The sequence below is a fragment of the Ornithorhynchus anatinus genome, chromosome X5, assembly GCF_004115215.2.
Source record: "Ornithorhynchus anatinus isolate Pmale09 chromosome X5, mOrnAna1.pri.v4, whole genome shotgun sequence".
Lineage (NCBI taxonomy): Eukaryota > Metazoa > Chordata > Mammalia > Monotremata > Ornithorhynchidae > Ornithorhynchus > Ornithorhynchus anatinus.
In genome coordinates, this window is record NC_041753.1 from 5,457,616 (window position 1) to 5,470,032 (window position 12,417).

At 60.4% G+C, this 12,417-nt stretch overlaps 1 protein-coding gene across 2 annotated transcripts; it reads left to right on the forward strand.

Moving 5' to 3' along the window:
- The first annotated feature begins 239 nt into the window (after positions 1-239).
- On the forward strand, positions 240-5,902 carry MEPCE (methylphosphate capping enzyme). Of its 2 annotated transcripts, none has more exons than XM_029056315.2 (5): positions 240-329; positions 1,452-3,007; positions 4,838-5,056; positions 5,184-5,310; positions 5,389-5,902. In XM_029056315.2, the coding sequence occupies exons 2-5, from the start codon at positions 1,463-1,465 to the stop codon at positions 5,427-5,429; spliced, it is 1,932 nt and encodes a 643-aa protein (XP_028912148.1). In that variant the 5' UTR covers positions 240-329; positions 1,452-1,462; the 3' UTR covers positions 5,430-5,902. The 2 variants fall into 2 exon arrangements, with proteins under 2 accessions (XP_028912148.1, XP_028912147.1); XM_029056314.2 differs by lacking the exon at positions 240-329 and adding an exon at positions 929-1,085.
- Positions 5,903-12,417: the final 6,515 nt, after the last annotated feature.

The following is a 12,417-nucleotide window of genomic DNA, read 5'->3' on the forward strand; positions in this document are numbered from 1 at the left end:
GGAGCCACGTCTTCCCTAGGTCTCCAAGCCCGACCTCCCCCGCCGCTCCCGTCTCTCGGAGCTGCATTTTAACTTAGCCCCACAGCCCCCCTCGACACGTGCCGAGGACGCCCCCCGCCCCGTCTTCGGTGGGGACCCGGGGCCCGCCCACCCCGTCAGCGCCGTCCGAACTTGCTCCCCATTGGCCACGGCCGGCGGGGGCCGGGAGGAGGGGCGGCCCTGCCTCCTTCCCCCTCCTCCTCCCCCCTCCGCCCCTCTGGCCAACTATATAAGGCGGCGCCGAGGCCCGCCACGGGCGCTTAGGAAGAGGTTGGCGGTGGCGGTGACTGGTGCGAGCCGGGCGGGAGAGCCGTCCGCGCATGCGCGGGGGGGCGGGGGGGAACAGGAGGAAGCGACGCGAGACCACCGGCGGTTGAGGTGGGGAGGAGCGCGCGTGCGCGCGCACGGAGGGCGGGTGGCGCGCGCGCGGGAGCGAGCGGACGGAACCATTAAGGAAGCGGGGGAGGTTGGAGGAGGAGAAAGGCCCTGGGACGGGGTGGGGGGGGGGAACCGAAGGTCTTCGGCAGGAAGACGCGTAATTAGGAGGCGCTAATTACGCCCGAGGTGATCTCTCGGCACGATTTTTTTTATTTTTACGGACGTTGGTCGTCCCCGACTTTGGGCATCTTTCTCCTCGGCCCGACGCCCCGAAGGGTTGCAACCACTCCTTACCCCTCCCCCCGCCCCTTTTCTTCATTTCGGGCCGGCCGTCCGCCCTCTTGGGGGAAAGGGGTCCCGCTCATGAATAATTGATGACGCGGCGCCCGCTAAGGAGGCGTCAACTTCGGGCGCCGGGGGCAGGGCGGGGGGGCGGGGGGGGGGGACGAGGGGGGCGGGGCGTCCCGGCCCAGCACGTGCAGCGCCGCCAGGCGCGAGACCGGGCGGGCGCGCAGGCGCAGAGGGGGAGGAGGGAGGGTAAAGGCCGCGAGACGGAGAGCCCAGCGAAGATTCCATTCCCGGAGCCAGGCAGGAGGACCGGGGCAGTAGCCACAGGGCCCCTCTCCCCCCACCTTTGGCGGGAGCTCGCCGTTGAGGAGCGGCCGTAGGTGGGTCGGGGGGAGGGGGGGTCGATTTGGAAAAAAACCCCCCCGCGGCCGTTAAGTCCGTGCGCCCGGGGGGCGAAGCGGGGCTAGCGCGCAGGCGCGGGGAGGGGACCCTGGGGGGGAGGGGGGAGCGGGGTGCGCGCGCAGCCGGGGGGCGGGGGCCGGGAGCGGAGCCGGCGCAGGCGCAGTTGGGCCCGGGGCGCGCACACGCCCCCTTCGGGGCGCGCGGGCGGGTTGTTTTGGTCTCGCGCGGGCGGGCTGCGCGCGCAGCCGGGGGTGGGGGGGGAGGTGTGAGGAGAAGGAGGAGGCGACGACATCTAACCCCCCCCCCCCCCCCCCCCCGGTCCCCCTTATTTTGTTTTCCTCCAGGCCGGGGGGAGATGATCGAGATGGCGGCGGAGAAGGAGCCGTTCCTGGTGCCGGCCCCGCCGCCCCTCAAAGCCGAGCGCGGCCCCGGGGCCCTGGCCGGGGGAGGGGCGGCGGCTGGGGAAGGGGCCGCCCCGCCGGTCCTGGAGGGCACGAGGAGGAGGGAGGTGATGGAGGAGGACGACGACGAGGAAGAGCAGCGGCAGCAGAGGCGGCCGAGGGGAGGGAGCACCGAGCCGGGCCCCCCGCCCCGGCCCCGCAACGGCTTCCAGCCCCAGCGGGCCCCCGGGGGCGGCGGGGGCAAGAGGAGGAACAGCTGCAACGTGGGGGGCGGCGGGGGCTTCAAGCATCCCTCCTTCAAGAGGCGCCGGCGGGTGAATTCGGACTGCGACCCCGTGCTCCCCTCCAACTTCCTGCTGGGGGGCAACATCTTCGACCCCCTGAACCTCAACAGCCTCCTGGACGAGGAGGTGAGCCGGGCCCTCAACGCCGAGACCCCCAAGTCGTCCCCGCTGCCGGCCAAGGGGCGCGACCCCGTGGAGATCCTCATCCCCAAGGACATCACCGACCCGCTCAGCCTCAACGCGGGCACCGACGAGGCCCAGGTGGTCCGCGCCTCGCCCCTCAAGGCGGGGCGCAAACGCCACCGGCACCGCGGGCAGCACCACCAGCAGCCGCCGCCGCCCGCGGCCGAGCCCCTCTCCTCTTCCTCCTCCTCGTCCTCGTCGTCGTCCTCCTCCTCGGCGCCGCCCCCGCCCCCTCCCGCCCCGTCCCCGCGGGGGGAGGCGGCCCCCCAGCCCCGGCGGCCCCAGGGGCGGGAAGCCCCCCAGCCCTACGAACTGAACACCGCCATCAACTGCAGGGACCAGGTGGTGTCCCCGCTGCCGCCCGCCCCGCGGGACCCCCCGGGGACCCCCGCGGCCACCCCGCCCGGGGCCGCCCCGCCGTCCTCCTCCGCCGCCCCCCCGTCCTCGTCCTCCTCCTCCTCCCGGCACCGCAAGCGTCGCAGGACTTCCAGCAAGTCGGAGGCCGGGGCCCGGGCGGCCCAGGGCCCCAAGGAGAAGGGCCGGGGGGGCGGCGGCGGGGGGCGGCCCCCGCCGGCCGGCTTCAAAAAGCAGCAGCGCAAGTTCCAGTACGGGAACTACTGCAAGTATTACGGCTACCGTAACCCCGGCTGCGAGGACGGGCGGCTGCGGGTGCTGCGGCCCGAGTGGTTCCGCGGCCGGGACGTGCTGGACCTGGGCTGCAACGTGGGCCACCTGACCCTGAGCATCGCCTGCAAGTGGGGCCCCGCCCGCGTGGTCGGCGTGGACATCGACGCCCGCCTCATCCACTCGGCCCGCCAGAACATCCGCCACTACATGTCGCGGGACCTGCGGCTGCCCGAGGCGGCCCCGGCCGAGCCCGGCCCCCCGACGGGAGAGCCCCCCGCCCCCGCCCGCAAGAGGAGCCACTTCCCCGCCTCGCTGACGGCCAGCCGGGGTCCCATCGCCGCACCCCACGTGCCCCTGGACGGAGCCGACGCCTCGGTCTTCCCCAACAACGTGGTCTTCGTCACGGTGAGGGGGCGGCGGGCGAGGTGGGCCGGGCCGGGGGGGCCGGTGGTGGTGCTTCGATCCCCGGGATCTTGGGCGGGAGTGGGCCTGGCCCGGCGGCTTCCAAGGGAACCCTCCCCCTCGGGTCCGTCGGTCGGTCGATCCGACTTATTGAGCGCGTACCACGTGCAGAGCACTCTGCTGAGCGACTTGGGAGAGTCCGATGGACACGTTACCTGCCCACGACGAGCTTACAGTCTAGAGTCACGGGGCTCCTTTCTCCACTCAAGGCTGCTTAGTCGGTGGTATTTATTAGGCGCTTACCGCGTGCAGAGGGCCGTAATAACAACGATGATTCTTAAGTGCTTACTGTGTGCCAAGCACCGGGGTTGACACAAGGTAGGATCTTCCTCGTGGGGTTCACAATCTTCATCCCCATTATGCAGATGAGGTAACTGAGGCCCAGAGAAGCAAAGTGAGTCGCCCAGAGTCACACAGCTGACGAGTGGCGGAGCCAGGATCAGAACCCACGTCCTCTGACTCCCAAGCCCGGGCTCTTCCCACTGAGCCACGCTGCTTTGTTGGCAGTTACTTTACCTGCCCGCGAGGAGCTTCCGTTCCGGAGGGGAGGGCAGACATTGATATAAAGGAATGGCGGAAGGGGAATGAAGGGTGCAGATCCATTCATTCAGTCATAGCGAGTGCGTGTCGCACGCAAAGCCCTGTACTACAGTCCAACAGACAGATACGTTCTCTGCCCACGAGGAGCGTACAAATCCAAGCGCAAGGGCAGGGCTGCGCTCCCGCCTGGCTGTTGGGAGGTCGAGGAGGGGGCTAAGCCCCAAAGTTTGTCCAGAAAGGCCCCCTCTGCCATCCACGCTCCTCTCCCGACCCGTCCACCTCCCCCGGCTCTTAGGAGAGGGGACCAGAAGCACCTGAGGAAAACATTCCCCGTTTTGGCTTGGGTCTTCCCTGCCGAGATGCGGTGGTCTCCTCCTCTGGGGAGCAGAAGTGGCCGCCCGGCTTCCCACGCGGCCACGCTGACTCCAAGGTGCGGCCTGGTCCGAGGACCGGTTGTGGGGGGGGTCCCCTCCCTTGCCCTGGAGGTCCTGGGACCAGGCACTGTACAGAGCCCCCCCGGGAAACCTGGCCCTGAGGGTTGAGCGAGGACAGGGCCCGAAGTTTGGGTCCAGGGGTCCAGTTCAGTGACCCCAAGGGATGGGGGGTCGGGGACGGGATGGCAGCTAGCTAGAGTCCTGCAGGGGGTTGCGGGTGACTGTTCTGTGGGGCGTTGGCAAGTAAGGCGATTTCCACATAATAATCATGATGATGGTATTTGTTGAATGCTTACTATGTGCCAAGCACTGTACTGAGCGCTGGGATAGATACAAGGTAATCAGGTTGTCCCACGTGGGGCTCACCGTCTTCATCCCCATTTTACGGATGCACAGCAAAGTGACTTGCCCAGAGTCACACAGCTGATAAGTGGCGGAGCCGGGATTAGAACCCACAACCCCCGACTCCCAAGCCCGGGCTCTTTCCACTAAGCCACGCACATCAGTTGGGAGGGGCTTGGACCCCCAGGGGGAGTGGAGCCCGGGTCAGGGGGGCGAGGAGTGTTGGGTGGGGTGAGGCAGGCAGATGTCCCCTGAGGATGACGATGGCATTTAAGCGCTTACTATGGGCCGAGCGCTGTTGTAAGCGCCCGGGCCTGCCCGAGCAGCTTCTCTCTCCCGCTCCCAGCCCCGTGAGGGGGAGGCGGGCAGAGGCTGGTGGTCTCGGCTACCCCGCCGTCCCCGGGGAGGGGGCCCGGGCGGCGAGCCGCTGACGTCCTCCTGTCTGTCCGGCCCGCAGGGCAACTACGTGCTGGAGCGGGACGAGCTGGTGGAGGCGCAGGCCCCCGAGTACGACGTGGTGCTCTGCCTCAGCCTCACCAAGTGGGTCCACCTCAACTGGGGGGACGAGGGGCTGAAGCGCATGTTCCGCCGCATCTACCGCCACCTGCGGCCCGGCGGCATCCTGGTCCTCGAACCCCAGCCCTGGTCGTCCTACGGCAAGAGGAAGTCCCTCACCGTGAGTGCTTCCCCCCGCGGGGCCCGGGGAGGGGGCGGCGGGGGTCCCCCGGGGGGGGCGGGCGGCGGTCCCTTGGGCGGCGGAGAGCGCTGACCCGAGCCCTTCCTCCGCTGGCCCCGCCGCCCAGGAGACCATCTACAAGAACTACTACCGGATCCAGCTGAAGCCGGAGCTGTTCAGCTCTTACCTGACGTCCCCCGAGGTGGGCTTCTCCACCTACGAGCGGGTGGCCACGCCCCACAACTCCTCCAAAGGTGAGCGCTGGTGCCGGGGCGGGGGGCGACGGCGCCGGGCTTCCCCCTCCCGACTGATTCCCGCCTTCCTCCCTCCAGGCTTCCAGCGCCCCGTTTACCTGTTCCACAAGGGCCACTGAGCCCCGGCCTTCCCGTCCGCGGCCGCCGCCACGCCGAGGACTCGGGCGGTTTTCTCGGGACGCCCCCTTCCCCTCCCCCGCCCCGCCCGGAGGCTGGCAGAGACCCTCTCGCCCCTCTTCTCCCGCACTCCCCCTCTCCCCCCTGCAGCTGGCAGGGGCCAGAGTGGGGTGGGACGGGGTGGGTACGTTCAGAGTCTCTTTTAGGATCTCTCCTGGGGCTCCGCCCTCCCCCCCGTCCCCGCCCCGCCCCTCACAAGAGAGCTCCCTCCTCTCCGGCCTCCGTCGCCCCCCCGGCTCCTCCATCCCGGCCGGGGGCAGGGACGCTGGCCGCGTTTCAGTGGACCGCGGAGGAGCTAGATGCTGCATGCCCCCTCCCCGCCCACCCCCCGCCTTAGGGGCAAGGGGTCTGGGGGCCTGCCTGCGTTGGACTGTGGCACAATAAATCCGACGTTGCAGGGAGGTGGTCCCCTCTGGTGCGCGTGTGTCCGTGTGTTGTGTGCGCGGGCGTGCTCTGGCCGGGCTAGAAGGCAGCGGGCCCTTGGCCTGTCCGTGACCGGCCCACCCACCGCTCTGTCTCTGCGGGGTGCGGCCCTGGAGGGTCTCCGCAGGGTCGGGGCAGAGAGAGCGCGGCCCTGGCCCGACCTAGTAATGATCGGGGTACTTGTTAAGCGCTTACTGCAGCGTGGTGAAGTGGATGGACCACGGGCCTGGAAGTCGGAAGGTCTGCTGGGTGGTCTCGGGCAAGACACTTCACCTCCCTGTGCCTCAGTTACCTCATCAGTCAAATGGGGATTTAAGACTGTGAGCCCCATGTGGGAGAGGGACTGTGTCCAACCGATTTGCCCGTATCGGCCTCGGTGCTCAGTACAGTGCCTGGCAGGGAGTAAGTGCTTAATAAATACCGTAATTATTATTATTCTAAGCGCTGAAGTACATGCAAGTCAATCAGGTTGGATGCGGTCCCCATCCGTCATAGGGCTCATACTCTTAATCCCTATTTTTACGATGAGGTAACCGAGGCCCAGAGAAGCAGAGTGACTCACCCGAGGTCACACAGCAGTTGGGGCAGAGCTGGGATTAGAACCCAAGTCCTTCTGCCACCCACGCCCGGGCTCCATCCACTAAGCCGCACTGCTTCTCGGCCCCGGCTGGTCTCCCGTTTCGGCGATTGGGGCTAGGGGTCAAAGAAGAGGCGCGGGCCGGACTTTCCTTGCCCACCGTCCCTCCCTGGGCGGAGTTGGGGGTCGGGGCAATCCGGTCAGCACGGGCGGAGGCTTTAAACAGTCCAAGCGGGTAGGGAGAGGGGTTCCTCAGTGGTCAGTGCTAACCGGGAAGGTGGGCATCAGCCAGAGGGCAGAAAGGGCACAAGTGGCAGAGGAGGGCAGGGAAGTCTTTAAGTACGTGTGTTCCTCCCACTTTGCCCCTCTCACCAGGCTCGGGCATCTTCTCTGCCCAGCGTGGGTTCAGCCGCTGCCAACCCTTCCACCTGCGTGGACCAGCCCTTTTTGGTGAATTCTTGGGTTGGTGGGGAGGAGAGGGAGCCGGGGGACCGTGCCCACGTTACCTGTGCCAACCTCTGCCATGCTGGGGGCGATGAGCCCCGAGAGAGGGGAAGGTGGGGGATTTGGCGGGGGGAGTCCTGAAGTCTCCGCTCCATGGCCTTACCCCATCAGAGGTCAAGTCCACCAGCCGCCTGCCTCTCACCTCCCCCCCCCCCCATCCACCCTCACCTTTGGCCAGGCTCCAGCGGGTCGGGAAGGAGGTCCCTGCTCCCAGGTCAGTGGGGACAGAGCAGATGGGTTTGGGAAAATCAGAAGGGAACTTTCCCCCAAGTCAGGGATGAAAAGCAGCCTGGCCCAGAGGTAAAGATCCTGGGCCTGGGAGCCAGAGGACTTGGATTCAAATCCTGACTCAGTCGCTTGCTGTGGGACTCTGGGCGAGTGACTGCTCTGTGCCTCAGTTTCCCCAGTAAGGATTCAAACTTCCCACTTGACCGTGAGCCCCATGCGTGACGGGACCTTCTTTCTGCCCAGTGTTTTGAGCAGTGCTTGACTCCAGTACCACCAAAAAAAGAAAAGGCACTTATTTACAAGGGGACCAAACCTATCTAGTAGCCCCAACCCTGTGGGCTCACACCCTGAGGCCCCCAGCCCATACGGGGAGGGTCTCTTCTGTGGAGACATATCTCTATGGGTGTAGCCCAGCTCTTTGTACCTCCATTCATTCATTTAGTTGTATTTATTGAGTGCTTACTGTGTGCAGGGCACTGTACTAAGCGCTTGGGAGAGGACAGTACCACAATAAGCGACATTCCCTGCCCACAACGAACTTACAAACACACACACAATCTATCTCTCTGTCTCTCTCTGTAGCCCAGACTCCCTGTTCCCCTGTCACGCCTCCAAATCCCCTCAAACCTCCCCCCCTGCACCCCATGACTCCCTCAGACCTGGCTGGGCCGAGAGCTGTGATTGATAGCTTTTACTGTGCGTAAAGCATATTAAGCAATGTTTCTCGGTCATACGTACTGAGCGCTTACTGTGTGCAGAGCATTGTACTGAGCACTTGGGAGAGTCCAATACAACAGAGTTGGTAGAAGCCTGCCCAAAACGAGTTCTTTCTCCTCGCCGAGCCCCGTGTGGGGCAGGGACTGAGAAGCAGCGTGGCTCAGTGGAAAGAGCACGGGCTTTGGAGTCAGGGCTCATGAGTTCGAATCCCAGCTCTGCCACTTGTCGGCTGTGTGACTGTGGGCAAGTCACTTCACTTCTCTGTGCCTCAGTTCCCTCATCTGTAAAATGGGGATTAAGACTGTGAGCCCCACGTGGGACAACCTGATTCCCCTCTGTCTACCCCAGCGCTTAGAACAGTGCTCGGCACATAGTAAGCGCTTAACAAATACCAACATTATTATTATTATTATTATGATCTGATGAGCTTGTCATCAATCAGTCCATGGCATTTATTGAGCGCTTACTGTATGCAGAGCACTATTAAGTGCTTGGGAGAGTACAATGTCTACCCCAATGCTTAGCATAGCGCTTGGCACGTAGCGAGTATTTGTGTCATCATCATCATCATTATTGTGTGGCCTAGTGGAAAGAGCCAGAACAACAGGTCTCTTAATCCCAGTTCTGCCTGCTGGGTGACCTTGGGTGAGTCACTTCACTTCTCAGGGCCTCAAGTTTTCTCCTCTGTAAAATGGGGCTCAAACAGAAATCCCTGTTCTCCCGACCTTAGACTGTGAGCCCCCTGTGGGGCAGAAACCGGGTCAAATTGGGAGTCAGAGGTCATGGATCCTAATCCCGGCTCCACCCCTTGTCGGCTCTGTGACTTTGGACGAGTCACTTCTCTGGGCCTCAGTGACCTCATCTGTAAAATGGGGATCAAGACTGTGAGCCCCACATGGGACAGCCTGATTACCTTGTGTCTACCTTGGTGCTTAGAACAGTGCTTGGCTCAGTGCTTAAGAAATCCCATCATTATTATACTCTACCTGCCCCAGCGCTCTGTACAGGTTTTCCACAGAGTAAAAGCTTAACAAATCTCACACCTCTTGGATAATTTTTTTTATGGTATTCTTTAAGCACTTACTACGCACCAGGCATTGTACTAAACGCTGGTAGTACAAGGTGAGTGCCTGCATCTCACCTTCAGCCCAATTTTACAGATGAGGGAACTGAGGTGCAGGAAAATTAAATGACTTGCCCAAGGCCACCATGAACTCAGGCCTTTCTGGCTCCCAGGCCTAGTCTTTCTCCACTTCTCAGCGCCTCACTTGCCTCATCGGTAAAATGGGGATGAAGGCTGTGAGCCTCGTGTGGGACGGGGACTGTCTGGCCCGCTAAGCTTATATCTACCCCATCGCTTAGTGCAGTGCCTGGCACGTAGCGCCTAACAAAAACCATTTTAAAAAAGCAAACGGGGTACGCTTCTGTGCCTCAGTTCCCTCATCTGTAAAATGGGGATTGAGACCGTGAGCCCCACGTGGGACAGGGACTGTGTCCTTGTATCCACCCCAGAGCTTAGCACAGTGCCTGGCACATAGTAAGTGCTTAACCAACGCCGTAATTCTGTTGATCCAATACCTGTTCTCCCTCCCTCTTAGAGTGAGACCCGCAGAGACACTGACTGTTGCGGTGGTGTACTTTCCCAAGCGCTTAGTACAGTCTTTGCACACAATAAGTGCTTAATAAATACGAGTGAATGAATGAACCCCATGATCTGGTCTCTTAATGAGCCCCTAACCGATTTCACTTAAGGGGGGAACGGAAGACTAGCCAACACGAGCCATTCACAAATAGAGAAGAAAACAAGGCCTTAGCTATAGGCGGCTGCATGGGAGGCCAAGTCTATCAACAAGCATAAAATAATGTCAGTCAAGACGGACGGAACAGTGCTGGAGAGCTGACAGGAAAAGCAGAAGGCCAGTGGCTGGCACTGGCCCCAATAATACTAATGATGATGATGGTATTTGTGAAGCGCTTACTATGTGCCAAGCTCTAAGCACAGGGGTAGATGCTAGGTTATCAGGCGGTGGGGCTCACAAGTCTCAATCCCCATTTTATAGATGAGGTGACTGAGGCCCAGAGAAGCCAAGTGACTTGCCCAAGGTCACATAGCAGACAAGTGGTGGAGCCGGGATTAGAACCCATGACCTTCTGACTCCCAGGCCCGGGCCCTGTCCGCTACACCGTGCTGCTTCCCCGATTCGTTCCGGCATGGTGACCGAGCTACTGGGGAAAGTATTGAATTGGCAATGCTGTATTGTCCTCTCCCAAGCGCTTAGTACCGTGTTCTGTGTGGAGGAAGGGCTCAATAAGTACCAAATTGATAGGAGAGTAGACGGCAAACACATTGTGGGCAGGGATGAGTCTGTTTTATTGTTGTAGTGGACTCTCCCAAGCACTAGTACAGTGCTCTGCACACAGTAAGCCCTCAATAAATACCATTAATAGCATGCAGAGGTCTGGATGTCCGTGATACGAACTCACCTTGCTGAGCCTCGTTCTCAATTCTCCCACCTCTGACCCCCTACTCAAATCTTCTTGCCTGAGATTCCTTCCCCCGCTTCAAATCTGCAGGACTTCAAAGCCTCCTCCTCCAGCACCTTTCCTTTTTCCCCAGCTTCCATCCTACTACATTCAGCATTCGCAATGTGCCATTTCACTTCTGTTGATTCTCGAGCTCCTTCCTCCCAATCTAAAAATATTTCATGTCAGATTTCCCCTCCTAGATTGTAAGTGCCTTGTGGGCAGGGATATTGCTTTATTACTCCTATTACTACTTTATTACTGCTGGCTAGGGAGTCAGAGGTCGGAGGTTCTAATCCTGGCTCCGCCACTTGTCAGCCATATGACCTTGGGCAACCTCTCTGTGCCTCAGTTACCTCCTCTGTAAAATGGAGATTAAGACTGTGAGTCCCACCTGGACAACCTGATAACCTTTCCTCTCCCCCAGCGCTTAGAACAGTGCTTGGCAAATAGTAAGCGCTTAACAAATATTACTACTACTGGTATTCGTTAAGGAAGGGCTTACTATTTGCCCAAGCACCGTACTAAGCACTGGGGTAATGGAATCTGGACAGAGTTGGAGTGCTCTCGGCCTTAAATCTCCCATTTACAGATTAGGTAACGGAGGCACAGAGGCTCTCCTCCTCCTTGGCACTCCTTCAAGCTTTCAGCCCAATACAGTGCATAAGTAGGTGTTCAGTAAATATTGCCAGATCCAGCTAGAGGGGCCAACAGGAAAACGATGGACCCAGACATGGAGAAGATGAGGGAAGAATAATAATGATGGGATTTGTTAAGCGCTTATGTGCAAAGCAGGAGCCTCTTCCCCTAGAGCCTGCCTCCTCTCCCTTTACCATCTTTCAGCACCCTATTCTGAGGCCTTGAGGGATATATATCTTTTTTTAATATTATAAATTATCTCTAATAACACCTGTCTCCCTCTCTAGACAGTAAGCCCTTTGTGGACAGGGAATGTGTCTTTTTATTGTCTATCGTACTCTCCCAACCGCATAGTATGGTGCGTGGCTTAGTGGAAAGAGCCCGGGCTTGGGAGTCAGAGGTCAGGGGTTCTAATCCCGGCTCCACCACTTGTCAGCTGGGTGATCTTGGGCAAGTCACTTAACCTCTCTGTGCCTGTTACCTCATCTGTAAAACGGGGGTGAAGTCTGTGAGCCCTACCGTGGGACAATCTGATGACCTTGTATCTACCCCAGCGCTTAGAACAGTGCTTGGCACCTAGTAAACGCAAATACCAACAGTATTATTATTATCTGCACATAGTGCTCAGTAAATACCATTAACTGATTGATTGATGGAGAGAGGCGGTGAGGTCCAGTGGAAAGAGTCAGGAGTCCAGGCAGTGTGAGATGCCACTGGCCTGGTGGGTCACCTCAGACAGGTCACTTTACTTCTCTGGCCCCCATCTGAAAATTGGGGATAAGGTATATGGCAAACCCTGTGAAGAACGGGGAGTATGTTTGACCTCACAAGCATTGTGTCTACCCTGGTATTTAATAATCGCCGGAAAAAGAACAGAAGCAGCAGGGGGGAAAGTGCATAAAGTAGGGGGAAGAGGCGGTAGACGCAGGAGGGGGACATTTCTGAAACTCATCTAGGAGTTGAATGTCTCCCTCCCCCTTCATACATGACAGACCGTCACTCCTCCCCCCCCCCCCACCTTCAAAGCTATACTAAAATTCCAACTTCTCCAAGAGGCTTCGCCTAAGCCCTCATTTCTCCTACCCCCTCTTCCTTCTGTGTCGCCTCGGGTCGGGGCCATTTAAGCAGTTGGTGTCGTTCCCCCCGACCATCCTCAGCCCCCCAGCAAATATATACAGATCCATTTATTTTACCGTCTCCCCCTCTATACTGTAAGCTCCTGGTGGGCAGGGAACAAGTCCACCAACTCTTGTATTTAACTCTCCCTATTAAATAATATGTTCTACACAAGGTAAGCCTGTAGATACCATTGATTGATA

Coding starts and splice junctions, on each gene's coding strand:
- MEPCE (XM_029056315.2), top strand. CDS start 1,463: ATGATCGAGATGGCGGCGGAGAAGGAGCCGTTCCTGGTGCCGGCCCCG. Junction 3,008..4,837: donor ACAACGTGGTCTTCGTCACG/GTGAGGGGGCGG, acceptor TCCGGCCCGCAG/GGCAACTACGTGCTGGAGCG. Junction 5,311..5,388: donor GCCCCACAACTCCTCCAAAG/GTGAGCGCTGGT, acceptor TCCTCCCTCCAG/GCTTCCAGCGCCCCGTTTAC.